At 49.7% G+C, this 14,702-nt stretch overlaps 6 protein-coding genes across 6 annotated transcripts; 3 read left to right on the plus strand and 3 right to left on the minus strand.

Annotated features, from left to right (window-relative positions):
- Positions 1-1,175: 1,175 nt before the first annotated feature.
- On the plus strand, positions 1,176-2,363 carry ASPWEDRAFT_108378 (M20 family metallopeptidase; the record flags this gene model as incomplete). The annotated part of the gene is made up of 1 exon (XM_040827985.1): positions 1,176-2,363. The coding sequence occupies one exon, from the start codon at positions 1,176-1,178 to the stop codon at positions 2,361-2,363; it is 1,188 nt and encodes a 395-aa protein (XP_040690407.1).
- A 263-nt stretch (positions 2,364-2,626) lies between these two features.
- Positions 2,627-4,794, minus strand: ASPWEDRAFT_108231 (glycoside hydrolase family 47 protein; the record flags this gene model as incomplete). Its single annotated transcript, XM_040827960.1, has 3 exons — positions 2,627-3,582; positions 3,633-4,277; positions 4,329-4,794. The coding sequence occupies 3 exons, from the start codon at positions 4,792-4,794 to the stop codon at positions 2,627-2,629; spliced, it is 2,067 nt and encodes a 688-aa protein (XP_040690408.1).
- Positions 4,795-5,679: 885 nt separating this feature from the next.
- On the minus strand, positions 5,680-7,073 carry rpt4 (proteasome regulatory particle base subunit RPT4; the record flags this gene model as incomplete). The annotated part of the gene is made up of 4 exons (XM_040828069.1): positions 5,680-5,800; positions 5,857-6,313; positions 6,371-6,757; positions 6,857-7,073. 4 exons carry the CDS (start codon positions 7,071-7,073, stop codon positions 5,680-5,682), a joined length of 1,182 nt encoding a protein of 393 aa, XP_040690409.1.
- A 1,346-nt stretch (positions 7,074-8,419) lies between these two features.
- Positions 8,420-10,354, plus strand: aspf22 (enolase acuN). Its single transcript, XM_040834868.1, has 5 exons — positions 8,420-8,556; positions 8,612-8,668; positions 8,738-9,077; positions 9,133-9,573; positions 9,648-10,354. Exons 1-5 carry the CDS (start codon positions 8,433-8,435, stop codon positions 10,000-10,002), a joined length of 1,317 nt encoding a protein of 438 aa, XP_040690410.1. The 5' UTR covers positions 8,420-8,432; the 3' UTR covers positions 10,003-10,354.
- A 218-nt stretch (positions 10,355-10,572) lies between these two features.
- Positions 10,573-11,900, plus strand: ASPWEDRAFT_38354 (eukaryotic translation initiation factor 3 subunit J). Its single transcript, XM_040834869.1, has 3 exons — positions 10,573-10,609; positions 10,747-10,823; positions 10,927-11,900. The coding sequence occupies exons 1-3, from the start codon at positions 10,591-10,593 to the stop codon at positions 11,629-11,631; spliced, it is 801 nt and encodes a 266-aa protein (XP_040690411.1). The 5' UTR covers positions 10,573-10,590; the 3' UTR covers positions 11,632-11,900.
- Positions 11,901-12,625: 725 nt separating this feature from the next.
- On the minus strand, positions 12,626-14,030 carry ASPWEDRAFT_170246 (14-3-3 adaptor artA-like protein; the record flags this gene model as incomplete). The annotated part of the gene is made up of 8 exons (XM_040830583.1): positions 12,626-12,979; positions 13,062-13,149; positions 13,217-13,491; positions 13,553-13,564; positions 13,621-13,640; positions 13,712-13,758; positions 13,824-13,831; positions 14,019-14,030. The coding sequence occupies 8 exons, from the start codon at positions 14,028-14,030 to the stop codon at positions 12,626-12,628; spliced, it is 816 nt and encodes a 271-aa protein (XP_040690412.1).
- Between the last annotated feature and the right edge of the window lie 672 nt (positions 14,031-14,702).

The raw sequence follows: 14,702 nt of genomic DNA on the forward strand, positions 1-14,702 counted from the left end.
ATAATAATAATAATAATGTATAGGATACACAGTAAGAGAACCATGGAAGATCCCTTCTACAAACAGCATCCATGGTGCCGACTAAGAATGTGCATCTGCATCCACGGTTCCATTGGCCTTTGACGTCCAAACCATCAACTGTCGGTATATCCATCGGATGTGATTTCTCATTATTAATTCAGGATCTGCCGCTGATGTCATTTCCATTATCTATCACAGTACTTTGGCAAACTCAATTCACTGTTTACATGATGCCTCAATCCATCTCTCAATCCATCTCATCCAGAGCTCTTAAAATGAAAATTAAATGAAGAGAATCGGTCGACAGGGGATCTTGCCTAGTACAGCTGCTAGGCAGGCAAGTCCCAGTCTTGCGCTCTGCTTATGCTGAGTCCCTTGATAGGCCCATGCTCAAATATATCCCTGCTTTCTTACAACCTCCAGAGCATCAATGGATATCCCAACAATCCCCTCACCTCAACAGAACCCCTTCTTTCTAAGCTTAGACCTCTTGGTGATTATCTCATTGGTATATGTCACCTTGAAATACCTGATACCAGCAGCTTAGAAATGGCTGACCAAGTCCTTACCCTCAAACAAGAAGGCACATATACGAGACCAGCATGCGCACATACAGGGTTAGGATTGTGCAGGTCCAAAAGGGAAAACACGAAGACACCCAGATCCATATTGAGCGGAAGCAAAAATAACAACAGCTATCAATTACCATCCTTGATAAAGCTTCTAACCTATCAATGCCCCCCCACCTGAAGGGCGTCACCGCAATGTCCTAGCATGGCGGGGTTGTCCTGGCAGACATCCAAACCATAGCGTTGACGATGGATGTCAATCAAGAAACTGTCCCCTGTACGGAGTAGTCAACCTACTAATAACATTGATAAAGTCTGAAAGAATATCCAATCAGTCACGTGTCTACCATAACGAGTAAAGCTTCGATCTGTCTCGATCTGTATAGATAAAGTCCGGTCAGGTGATCGTATCTCCGCACAGTCGGTCGGCATGACCTCAACTGACGACATTTATCATACTTCATACTGATGCAACAATTCCCACCTGATAATCAACAAAAGATGAAATTGCTCCATATTCTATTAGGCGCTGCCCTCGCCGCAGCTGCCCCTCCTCAATTGCCCCTAGGTTCATCGCAATCCATCATGAGCTCCCCCTCATCCAACAACCCTGACAGCATCATCTCCGACTCTCCCTTCCTCTCCTTCCACAGGGATATCGTCGAGATTGAATCCATCTCGGGAAATGAGCACGACATTGGTGTCTTCGTCGCCAATTTCCTCGAGGCCCGCAACTTCACCGTCGTCAAGCAAGAGGTCTCCCCTGCCAGCAGCTCCGCCAAAAGCCGCTTCAACATCTACGCCTACCCATCCACCAACCCTCACCCTGAAGTCCTCCTCACCAGTCACATTGACACCGTGCCCCCGTTCATTCCTTACGCGCTCCACCCCAACGACAATAATGCCAGCAACCCCCTCATCGCTGGCCGCGGATCCGTAGACGCCAAAGCCAGCGTCGCCGCCCAGATCTTCGCCGCGCTCGACATCCTCGCTGAGAACCCCTCCTCCCCGGTTTCGCTCCTCTTCGTCGTCGGCGAAGAAACAGGCGGCGATGGCATGAAATTCTTCTCCAACTCCCCGCTCAATCCTTCCTCCGGCTCGCCCTTCCACACCGTCGTCTTCGGTGAACCCACCGAGTTGGCCCTCATTGCCGGCCACAAGGGTATGCTGGGTTTCGAGGTCATGGCGACTGGAAAAGCAGCTCACTCGGGTTACCCCTGGCTGGGGGAGAGTGCTATTTCCGCCATTCTCCCTGTTCTGGCCCGCATCGACCGCCTCGGTGACATCCCTGCAGAGGAGGGCGGGTTCCCCGCTAGCTCCAAATACGGTCAGACCACCGTCAACATCGGTAAGATGGACGGTGGGGTCGCCACCAACGTCGTGCCCAAGGCGGCCTATGCGGATGTCGCCGTTCGTCTTGCAGCGGGAACCCCCGAGGAGGCGCGCGACATTGTTCGCCAGGCCGTGCATGATGCTTCTGGTGGAGATGAACATGTTTACCCCGAGTTCCGCAATCATCTCGAGGGGTATGCCCCTCAGGACTTGGACACGGACATTGAGGGATTCAACGTTTCCACTGCCAATTACGGAACTGATGTTCCCAACCTGGAAATTCATGCTCCGGAGGGTACCAAGGTGAAGCGGTACCTGTATGGTCCGGGAACCATCCATGTTGCACATGGTGATAATGAAGCTCTCAATGTCGACCAATTGGAGGAAGCTGTTCGAGGGTACCGGACATTGACCCAGGCCGCTCTGGACCGGAAGCAGTAAACCTGGAATCCAGTGAGTGGGTTTATAGTACATACTCTAAGACTTTTGACTGTCTTGTTAGCGTTGCTACAGCCAGCGATCATATCTATCATATTTACGCTTCATGTGGAATGAATGTACATGAATATAAATACAGAATAATTTTTTATTCCTACACAGCAGGATACGCAAAACCCTGGTTGATACAAACATAAACACACAGACATGACGCTGTATAGTCCCGCTATGCTAGCATCAAATGTGATTGATTGATTCATTGATCATCACGAGGCCATTTTCCGCGTCCAGCCCGTCTTGAGTTCCCCCCCTGGTTCAAACCGTGGGAACAAATGGCCTTCAGTGTTGAGTACATTTCCTTCTAGAGGGAGGAAATCCCGATCCGAGAATAACAGATAAAAGTATTTCAGCGTCTCGGCCATCCAAAAACTCTCCATGTTGTCTCTCCTGACCGGGGGGATGGTATTGGCATTGGACAGCGAGGTGAATGCTACAATCCATGCGGATTCTTTGCTCGAGGGCGATGAGAAGGTTGGGTTGTCGTGTTCGACCACAGCCGTGTGCTTGACAAACGACTTGAACATCTCCCATCCCCACTCGCGGTAGGTCTCATCGCCGGTGATCCGGTACATGTAGAACAGAGACTCCACTGTCTCTGGTCGTTGCAAATTGTGTTGATCTTGGGTACGGATATTGAGGTCGTTTCTCCACCGCAGGTCCTCATCATCCAGGGGATAAAGTGGCTTTGACGCAAGAGGTAGATCCTCTTGCTGAGACTTTCGGTTTCCTGTGTTCATGGTCGAGTCTGGGTACATATCACTCATCATGACTGGGGGGTCGTCGAATTTGAAGTAGGTAATCTCGGGTGCGAGTCCGGTCTTGGTGGCAAGATAGGTCGCCCAGCACGTCTTCATCAGCTCCTTGGCCAGCAGTATCTCTTCGTCATGTCGTTGAGTCCAATCCGGCGACTTCTTTGCTTCGGATAGGGGCTCTCCACCAGTGGCGCCAAGCGCAATCGTACCTGGCAGGAAGCAGACCAGATGATCCATCTTCGGTGAAATCCCCTCGTGAAGACCATTAGGTCGTTCTACCGCGACGGCCAACCGGGAATTTTTCGTGTATGCAATCAAGTGTTTACGAATACCCATCAGCGCCTCGTCCCACATTTCTTTGTAGATAGGCTCCTGCTTCGATGTCTGCAGGTACTGCTTGATGAGATATTCTGTATTTGTAAGCCACAGAAATCCAGCAATGACCAGTATGCAAACTTACCATAGTACGAATCGCCCCTACTGCCCAGACGAATGTTCCTGCCTCTAAACTCACCCGAATCGGCGTAGATATAGATCGGAAGCAGGCCATCTTCCATTTTCTGTCTGTCCACAACTTCAATCACTTTCTCCACAGCTTGCCAATACTCAGCCTCACCGGTCAGTTTGGCGAGGTACTTGAACTCGAGCTGCACTGAGGTAGCCTCAGCTGTTGATGATGCCCCACCGTCCGCATGCGACACGACTCCTTTAGAATCGCTAAGGATTATACTCGCAAAGGGGACCCCAGAATTAGAATCAAAAGCCCCCATCAATCGGTCTGCGAGATCAGTCGCCTTTTCGATATACAAGTCTTCCCCCGGTGAGCCCTTGTCGTCATCACTGATCGGAGCCAGCTCCGGGTGCGTCGTGGACAGATAATGGGCCGAGAGTAGGCCTCCCAACATGCGAATGGTTGTCTCAAACGTGTTCACGTCCTGGTTTTGATCGTATTTTAATGAATTGTAGATCCAGTTACGTGCGTGCTGGACTCGCGATGTGAGGTTCATCATCATCATCGTATCAAGCGCATCAACGATTATCCACCCCATACCACCATCAACCATATGCTTGCCACTCTTGGAGATCGGGTGATATTCATCAAATCCTACACTGGTTTTAGCATTGCGACACTAGCTTGATAGACGGATTCACTTACCCCACCCATGCTTTTCGTAGCTATCCCAACTGACAATAAATGCATCTCTGACCTTTTCTCTTCGTGCCTCCCAGTCGACAGACTTCTGCTTGCCTTTTGACGCCGAATCATCAAGACTCTGTACCCAATTCCACAGCTCCGCTCCCTTGGCGTGGTCTGAAACCTTCACTTTAAGCCCATCCCAACTGCTGGATCCAGACGCATAGTACCACAAACAAATGAACGTGAACAGAGCAGCGCCCCAATACAGGAGCTTCCGCCGTCTACTCCTCGGACCCGTGCGCCGCGGCGCAAAATAAGGTTTATCTTTGTACATTGGAAGGGTGGGTTGCGTTTGAAAGAAACCGTCCACTTTGCTGGGTAGTCCAGGAGACTTCGAAAGTCCGTATCCAGGTAAGCGGGCGCCGCTGCCGGTGTCTCGATTCGCACGCCAGTAGTTGTTTTCGAGAGGTTGTTGGAAAGACATGGATAGCTATCACCACCACCTTGTCCCGATAGATATTATTCCTCTATTAATGACCGTTGACAGCCTCCGGTAGGCTTCACCGAAATAACCCTGATGGGTGTATCCGTTTCGTAGATTGGGAATTGTACTCGGACGTTATTATTTACGAGAATGAGTAGGAATCGATGGAATAGTTAGGAAAACAATAAGAACTCTGTTTTATAGTATCATAGATGCAGTCAGCAGCGGTTTCTCCACGAAAATAACAGTCCAATGGCCCCAACAGAGCATTATGCTTGAAGCAGCTGTAAACTAACCAAGTAAACATCAAGTGGCAATCACTTGTTCTACTCACTCATGGTATTCACTGCTCATAAATAGAGCATAAAAGATATAGAAAAAGAAAAGAGAAGAGCAGCACCAATGACCAGCGGTTAGCTCACCAGCAAAACTGCTGAGATGAATGATAGACAGGAGAAGACGTGTGGCCACATTGCTTCTTGTCGATCGGGGAAAAGCCTTGGCACCAGCAATTGGAATGCACTCGGCCTCAAGTCATTACGGTACGATGCAGTTTAGAAGTATGATATAGTTTTAAAATCACCGGTAAGGACTCGCACTTTGAATATCATAAATCTAGGTATACCGGTGCTAGTCTAATCCTTGCTGTGGATCGCCGCCCCAATTCACGTCTTATCATGACATAGGAAAATAGCTGTGGCGGTGAATACAACTTGGCAGACGCAAGTCTAATAAAAATTATTGTGACTAGTCCGACTACAAGGACAGCATCAACAGATGCCGGCTGACATTAACGCTTCTCAATGACAGTTTGACGACATAGCTAATTCTGAGACGGTCATTCATGAAGAATGAGGACATGCAGCAGCGCTTGGTATGCCTCGATTACAGTTTCTGGTACTCCAGTTTGCCTTCCAGCTTCTTCGCCTCTGCAACCTTCCGGACGGCTTTATTAAAGTCATCCTGGCTGATCGCATCCCGATAGTCCTTAATCGTGAATAGACCACTAGATTGAAACATTAGCAATTTGAAACCCAAAATAAGATTGAAGGGGGGACATACGCTTCCGTGACAACATTGCGAAGATCAGCTCCGTTGAGACCATCACTCATTTTCACCACACTCTCAAAATCAATGTCGCCATCTAGTTGAACGGTGCTGGAGTGGATCTTTAGGATCTCCAGGCGACCGACCTCGTTGGGCAGAGGAATCTCAATCTTGCGGTCCAAACGACCGGCTCGCAACAGAGCGGGGTCAAGGGTATCAGGTCGGTTGGTAGCCATGATGATCTTTGTCTTTCCAAGGTAGTCAAATCCATCCAACTGGTTGAGAAGCTCCATCAATGTTCGCTGAATTTCTCTGTCTGCAGAAGTACCCTCGGAAAACCGTCTACCACCGATGGCGTCGATTTCATCCATAAAGATAATACAAGGCTCATGCTCCTTCGCGTAGCCAAACATCTCTCGTATTAACCGTGCCGATTCACCGATATACTTGTCAACGATTGCCGACGAGACAACTAGATGAGTCAGTAAACAAAAGACGTACTAGTATCTAAGCACGAATATGGGCATACCCTTCAAGAAATTGGTCTCGATCGAACTTGCAACAGCTCGTGCCAGCAATGTTTTGCCAGTTCCAGGAGGCCCATAGAGCAAAACACCCTTGGGTGGTTTGATACCCACTCGTTGGAAAAGCTCGGGGTTCTTCAACGGCAACTCGATAACTTCTCGTAGCTCTCTGATCTGGTCATTCAAACCACCAATTCCTGCAAAACTGATCTGACCAGGGTCCTCAAGAGACATGTTGTACACCATCGGATCGACTTCACGTGGCAGCATCCGCATGATGGTAAGTGTTGTCATATCCAGGGCGACACGGGTTCCTTGCTTCAACTTCGCCTTGTCGACCTTTGAACGACAGCCAACGACATATCGGGGTCCGGATGATGCCTTGACAATAACTAGACGGGATCAGCTATCCTGCTCTCATAAACCGATGATAAAGTAGCAATGTAAAATCATCCAAAAAGCTGGATGGCCAGGAACTAGTCGAAACATACATCTCTCCTCGTCCAGCTGCTTCAACACTTCTCCGATGATTTGACCAACACTTTGCAGGGCCTTGATGTTCTCCTCGGAGACATCGAACTCTCTTTGCAGGTCCTTGATACCCAGTCGGAGGTTCTTAAGCTTGGCCTCCCATTCTCGTAGATCCAGCAAGCTCCTCTTGTAGTCTTCGAGCGCCTGCTCTCTCTCAGGATCGCTGGCGCTGTTCATGACGGATGGCGGGTGAGGGGATGGGGACTGTGATCGATAGAATATGGAACCAAGAATGACAGGCGAATGTTAAGTCAGCTCGGTGCGTTTGGAAATGTGAAATTTCCCGGCGAGGGATAAGTGAAATGGGGTATCTGGGGGTTGAATCACCAGCTAAGAGAGCTGTCGAGGAGCTTACGGGAGCCACCAGGCCGCCGGCTACGTAGTCACCTGATGCAGATAGACAGTACCCAGTATCACGTGTCTGGTTTGTGTTTGCCTTACAAAAGGGGCATATATGACACCTGAGGCATAAAGGCATCTATCCCAGTATTACGTATTTTATCCCGCAAATGATGGAAGTTTCCAGACATTGGCTCTGGAGTGCCTTGATTTCGAGCATCATACACATGAAGTTTCATGAAATTTCGGATGCAGCAATTGCATATAATTTTCTATCATCTTTAATATGCGATTTATGATATTTGATTTGCAATGCCTGGGCTACAAACCCTCAATCCAGCCTCCTGACAGAGGTAGAAATGAGACCAACTTGGATAGAGGCAGGAATGCCATATGTAGCAGTACAGAAATGAAGTCAGACATCACAACCCCAACCCCATGGCCAAAGTATTCACCCGCCATCCGCCGAGAAACGCGGGAGATCTCGCTGGAGAGCGTCACCTCAGACGGTCCCAACTCCCATGGACAGTCCTCGGCCAGCGAGAGAAGGAGGACAATATCGCTGCCCCACCATCACGTTGGAAAGATTCGGAGTCCCGACAGTGAGCTTTACCGCGGGGGAATCTCATACTCTGGTACAAGTAGGGCCGATTCCAGCCCCAGACGTGTCTTTATTGTTTTTTCTTCTTCTCCTTCCCTTGTTGTAACATCATCATCATCCCCTCCATCAAGTACGCATCACCAGGTCAGTTTGTTTGGTTCTTTGGAGCTCCTCTGAGATCATCACTACCCCACCATCCCACTGTGCTTCACCCCTCCGTCTTCACCACTGAGAGAAGGGAGATTATCATCATCCATCAAGGCCTCCGGTGTGCTACTCCAGTATATCAGCCGCTCACCATCAAATTCATCTCCTCCTCCCCACTGTTTCATCAAGCACAGTCTGATGTACCGGTGCACCGTCAATTGATTGGATATCACGCACTGCCTCTCCCCCTCGTCCCTCTTGACCTCTCCCTCCGCTCATTCTTTTTGGGTCGTCGGTGAAGGTCCCCCGCTGTTGTTAGTCAACAACCCAACCATATCATCCATATTTTTTTTTTCTCTTCTCCTATATTATTAGCTCTCTTGTCCCGTCTCATCTCCTGATCTTTCTGCTCTGCAATCCACTGATCAATACCCATCAGTTCTGTCAAAATGCCTATCTCCAAGGTCCACGCCCGTTCCGTCTACGACTCTCGCGGTAACCCTACCGTCGAGGTTGACGTTGTCACCGAGACCGGCCTTCACCGTGCCATTGTTCCCTCGGGAGCTTCCACTGGTTTGTGACCCCGGTATAAATCACGTTGAATCATAGTGCTGATTTTAATATCTAGGCCAGCACGAGGCTCACGAGCTCCGTGACGGTGACAAGACCCAGTGGCTCGGAAAGGGTAAGACACTACTCTTTGCTTAACCTTGGAGATTATTGTGCAGGCAAACTAACATGAGATGTTTAACAGGTGTCCTGAAGGCCGTCAAGAACGTCAACGAGACCATTGGACCCGCTCTCATCAAGGAGAACGTCGATGTCAAGGACCAGTCCAAGGTTGACGAGTTCCTCAACAAGCTCGATGGAACCGCCAACAAGAAGAACCTCGGTGCCAACGCCATCTTGGGTGTCAGCTTGGCTGTTGCCAAGGCTGGTGCTGCTGAGAAGGGTATCCCTCTCTACGCTCACATCTCCGACCTCGCCGGTACCAAGAAGCCCTACGTTCTCCCCGTGCCCTTCCAGAACGTCCTGAACGGTGGCTCCCACGCTGGTGGCCGTCTGGCTTTCCAGGAATTCATGATCGTTCCTGAGTAAGTTTGTGGAGTAAACGAGAAAGGCTGAATAAACTTGCTAACATGAAATCAGCTCTGCTCCCTCTTTCTCCGAGGCCCTCCGCCAGGGTGCCGAGGTCTACCACAAGCTCAAGGCTTTGGCTAAGAAGAAGTACGGCCAGTCTGCCGGCAACGTTGGTGATGAGGGTGGTGTTGCTCCCGACATTCAGACCGCCGAGGAGGCCCTCGACCTGATCACCGAGGCCATCGAGCAGGCTGGCTACACCGGCAAGATTAACATTGCCATGGACGTTGCCTCCAGCGAGTTCTACAAGGCCGACGAGAAGAAGTACGACTTGGACTTCAAGAACCCCGAGAGCGACCCCACCAAGTGGCTCACCTACGAGCAGTTGGCCGACCTCTACAAGGCCCTTGCCAGCAAGTACCCCATCGTCAGCATTGAGGATCCCTTCGCTGAGGACGACTGGGAGGCCTGGAGCTACTTCTACAAGACTTCCGACTTCCAGATTGTTGGGTGAGTGATAAAATGCAGCTTTTTTTTTTTTTTTTTTTTTTCGGTGAATCAAATGGCTAACCTAGAACCTACAGTGACGACTTGACCGTCACCAACCCTCTCCGTATCAAGAAGGCCATTGAGCTCAAGTCTTGCAACGCCCTTCTGCTCAAGGTTAACCAGATTGGTACCCTGACCGAGTCCATCCAAGCCGCTAAGGACTCCTACGCCGACAACTGGGGTGTCATGGTCTCCCACCGCTCCGGTGAGACCGAGGATGTCACCATTGCCGACATTGCTGTCGGTCTCCGCTCTGGACAGATCAAGACCGGTGCCCCTGCCCGTTCTGAGCGTCTGGCCAAGCTGAACCAGATCCTCCGTATCGAGGAGGAGCTCGGCTCCAACGCTGTCTACGCCGGCAACAAGTTCCGCACCTCTGTTAACTTGTAAATGCAGCTACGAAGCATATGATACAAGCAGGTCTTAGAATCCACCATGGACGTCTTCGAAAGGAAACAGACGGTTTGAATTAGATTCTACCTGGCACGTTCCAGGCCACATGGTTATAAATGAGGTCTTGGGCACGAAACAAGCTGCAAAGAGCCCCCATTTATATCCTGGGAGGCATCTGCAGATATTATAAAGAGTTATGATGATGAATTAATAGGCAAATTAAACAAAATATTTACCACATAATGAAAAGCACGTGTCCCTTTTATCGTAGGGAACGAATTAAGCAGGCATCACAACAAATGCATGTAAAATAGACAGTTTGGCCTCATCGGGCATTGACGGCAGCCATGTCACGTGATATACCCCTCTGCCCCACCAAACGACGCTCGTTGCGTGACACTGGAAGCGCTGCGATAGTAGGCATCTTTTGCCCACATAAAAATTTCCCCGACATCGCTCCCCCTCTCCTTATCACGACGGCTGATCTGTTGGGTTATCCCCATTGTCAGACACTCTTCTATTGAATCCTCCGTCTTTGGAGACACCTGAATACCTGAAATTTCAAACTTTTTTTTTTTTTTGACGATGCCTCCTTCAAAGTGGGGTATGTATTGTGTATACCTTGTGACATTAGAATTTCCGTGCGGGCGATCCGTTTCGGATGCGACACGCGCTCTCGTTGGATACATATTTACCTAAAATGGAGTTTAAATGCTAATTCATTTATCTTGGTATCTACAGATGAGGAAGAGGAGAGTTCCTCCCCTCCTCCTATTGTCCACCGACGTAACAAGTTTGAGGACGAGGAGGAAGAAGATGTGAGAACCCACCACCACCATCAGCACTATCACAACATGAATATCTCTCCATTGGTCTTGGGACAAGAAGAAGAATTAAAAGTTAACGAGATACACTGATTAGGTCCTCGACTCCTGGGATGCCGCCGAAGACTCCGAGGTCGAACGCGAAAAGGCAGCCAAAGCCGCCGAAGCCAAGGCTAAGGCCGACGCTGAAGCCGCTGCAAACAAGAAGAGCAAGGCACAGCGGGTAGAGGAACACCGGGAGCAACGACGACGACAGGCAGCTGAGGCCGAATCCGACAGCGAGGAGGATGAGGCGGAGCGAAGGGCCCGTCTGCGCCGCACGGAGAAGGACTCGGATCTTATGCACGCTGCCGACCTCATTGGCGACATCGACATCAACCGCATGGCCAACCGCAGCGCTGCCCCCAAGGCCGTTGTCGTCGGAGACTCGGCTGACCCCACGAACGCCGTCGACCTGTCCGCCATGCCGCTGTTCAAGCCCACCACCAAGGACCAGTTCGCCAAGCTCACCTCTACTATCGCTCCGCTGCTGACGGCGCAGTCGAAGAAGCCCCAATACGCCCTGTGGGCGCAGGAGTTTGTCAAGCAGCTCGTCAAGGAATTGCCCAGTACCGAGGTGAAGAAGATCTCCAGTGCTTTGACGACCATGAGCAACGAGAAGATGAGGGAGGAGCGTGCGGCCGACAAGGGTAGCAAGAAGACCAAAGCTGCCAAGACCAAGGTTTCGCTGGTCGCTTCTAGGGACAACCAGATCGATTCCAACACTTACGATGATGGTTTGGATGATGATGACTTCATGTGATTGATTGATATAAAAACAAAGATCCCACCCACGTATGCGGTCTATGGGCAAGGGGGTTTCTCTTTTTTTTACTACTTTTCTTCCCATTTTCCTCTGCGGAGTATAACAACCTATGTTTTCTATGTTTATGCTAATTGGAATGGACAGTCCAACAACTTCTTTTCTCATTTTATCCTACTGTCCTCTTGATATCATCTTTTCGTCCCAATAGATCATCTACACCGTTTTTTTCAATTTTATGATTTGTAACCATACTTTGTATTCCACCCTCCGTTATATTACCTACATTCTATAAATCCATATACTTTAACGAATACTAGTTGGCCATATACACTTCATCCCTAATCCCCACAATAACCCCAGGTCTTGAAAGATATACAGATGAATTCGATATATAAGTAACTCATTTGGCATACATCGCGAGAAAACAACTGTACCAAAGGCTACTTGTATTGGCTCTGACTAAATATGGGGGAATAATCAATGGCATACAGTATGTAATCACCAGGGGATAGAGGTTGCAACATGGATATCGAGATGAACAGTAAAAACAAATACCCGGAAACAAATGGATGATTCCATCGCTCCATCCCTCGTTCTTTCCTCGTTCTCAGGGTTTGTTGCTGGGAAACCTGGAACAGAACCAACTACTTTCGATTTCAGATGTTTGGAGAAAAGATAAACGAGGCAAAAAAGTAAAATGAAAAAGGGGTGAAATAACACATTGTATCTTGCTGGGGCGATAATAGAGAGAATAAAAGAGAGATAAATTCCGCTCAACCCCTTTTCCTTCGCTCTCCAAATATCAAACTCCGCCGGCCCGACCCACACGATCCCGAACAAGTGGAAGACATGTGCCGGTCCCAAACAGTCACGCAGCTAGATCAGACATCCATAATCACTTCCCAGGAAGAATTCGAACGTCTACAAATAGACACGCTGAGGACACAGCACGGCTTTTGCTACAACAAAGGTCCCGAGGGCCGCCTCATCTTCAAGACTCAGGGGCGGCAGCGGGCTTGGGTTCCTCACCCTTGTCCTCCTGGGCGGGTGCGGCCTCCTCTTCGGGCTTATCCTCCTTGGCGCTGTCGGCGTCATTGCCGTCGGAAGAAGTCCACAAGGTCAGGTTGTCACGCAGGAGCTGCATGATCAAGGTGCTGTCGCGGTAGCTTTCCTCGGAGAGCGAGTCGAGCTCAGCGATCGCATCATCGAAAGCCTGCTTGGCGAGGTGGCAGGCACGGTCGGGCGAGTTCAGGATCTCGTAGTAGAAGACGGAGAAGTTAAGGGCGAGACCGAGACGGATGGGGTGGGTGGGGGTGAGTTCGGTCTGGGCAACTTCGGTAGCATTCTGCGATGGAAGTTAGCCCCTGATGCTGGGAGGAGAATAGGGATGATCGGAAGAAAGATGGTTAACGTAATGATAAACGTACCTTGTAAGCATCGTGGGCGGCAGTGGCAGCGACCTTGCGCTTGTTTCCAGAGGCGAATTCAGCGAGGTAACGGTGGTAGTCACCCTTCCTGTTGATCGAAGAATGATCAGTCTCGTGTCAAAGTTTAGGTGAGGGGAGAGTCCAATTAAGCATACATCTTGTAGTAGAAGACCTTGGATTCGCCAGTCTCGGCCTTGGGGATGAGAGACTCGTCCAGAACGTCGAGGACATCCTGGCAAACCTTCTCCAACTCGGTCTCGATCTTCTGGCGGTAGTCACGGATGATCGAAACGTGCTGCTCAGAGCCCTTGGATTCCTCCTTCTGCTCAATGGAGGAGATGATGCGCCAGGAGGCACGACGGGTACCGACCACGTTCTTGTAGGCAACAGAGAGCAAGTTACGCTCGTCGACGGTAAGTTCGCCTCCAATCTGATGCAAATGGTCAGTTATGCGGTAACGAGGATAGAGGAGAGGGAGATAAGAGGCATACGTTGGCGACTTCCTGTTCGACTTGTCAGCGTTGATCATCTCCAATCATAACAATGAGGAGAAACTAACCTTCATGTACCCGACCATCTCTGTAAGACGCAAGGGATCAGCATGTCCGACTTCCAAAGCCATCATCCAAGAACTCAAGAAAGGGTCTTACCATCGTAGCGCTCGGCCTGCTCGCAGAGCCTCGCGAGGAACGTCTTGCTGGAGGGGAGGTATTAGTGGAACTGTCATCTTGCAGTGGACCAAAAGGCAGCCTGGATCCTTACCTCTCACGCTGCAAGTGATGAGAGAGACGGTTAGTACAAGGCCATGTTGATTTGGAAGGGAAGACGGAAGAGGAAATGGGAATGAAACAGAAGGAGATGCATGCATCCAGACAACTGTTGACGTTGCGACAACAGATGACAGGACAGACACAACAACAACGGGGGGAGGGAGGAGGGGTTGGGCTAGAACATTACCTCAGAAGTCATGATGGGAAAGGGTGTTGTACAAGGACGAGGGAGAAATGGAGGGGGAGAGTTGGTGAGGAAAGAAGATGAACAGAGAGATGCGAAGGGGATAGAAGACTAGCAGATAATGGAGATGGAGATGGAATAATCACCAGGAGGTTTGGCAGATGCGATCTTCCCAGCAACAAGTGATGAACCGGTGAAGTGACGGCCAGGCGGGCTTAGCGAGATGTTTGAGATGTTTGGTTTGTGCCTGAGGCAGCCATTTCTTCCACCGGAGCAGTATACAGATTCATTTAATTCGCTTTCGAGCTACAATTGACTTGTTCAATAATAGTTTACAGAGTACCCTATCCTAAACTCACTCACAGGCCAGATCCACCCAGATTCATCCGTCCAGTCCAGTCAGGTTCAGATCAAGAATAAGAATAGCTAGACAACTGGCACGTGCATGCAACCCCGAGATGAGTTGCACATAAAACGCCGTCATCAAACGGCCTCTTTTTGATATATAAACCTGGACTCAACTTCTGGTGGATTATCGACGGCGCAGTATTTCTGGCTGACCGAGTGAATCTCAGAAGGTGAATAATAATAATCAATAAAACCCCTCAGCCTCTCACCGACTCTGATATTCCGACTCGTCATCTGACCTATCCAATGCCCTCCGGAGGAAATCACAACAATAATGAT

This window comes from Aspergillus wentii, assembly GCF_001890725.1.
Source record: "Aspergillus wentii DTO 134E9 unplaced genomic scaffold ASPWEscaffold_3, whole genome shotgun sequence".
In the NCBI taxonomy this organism is placed as follows: Eukaryota; Fungi; Ascomycota; class Eurotiomycetes; order Eurotiales; family Aspergillaceae; genus Aspergillus; species Aspergillus wentii.

What these genes read in the sequence shown, in the direction of transcription:
- aspf22 (XM_040834868.1), top strand. Translation starts at nt 8,433, where the DNA reads ATGCCTATCTCCAAGGTCCACGCCCGTTCCGTCTACGACTCTCGCGGT. An exon ending in GACCCAGTGGCTCGGAAAGG is followed by an intron (nt 8,669 to 8,737) that starts GTAAGACACTAC and finishes GATGTTTAACAG; the next exon opens with GTGTCCTGAAGGCCGTCAAG. An exon ending in TCCGACTTCCAGATTGTTGG is followed by an intron (nt 9,574 to 9,647) that starts GTGAGTGATAAA and finishes TAGAACCTACAG; the next exon opens with TGACGACTTGACCGTCACCA.
- ASPWEDRAFT_38354 (XM_040834869.1), top strand. An exon ending in AGGACGAGGAGGAAGAAGAT is followed by an intron (nt 10,824 to 10,926) that starts GTGAGAACCCAC and finishes TACACTGATTAG; the next exon opens with GTCCTCGACTCCTGGGATGC.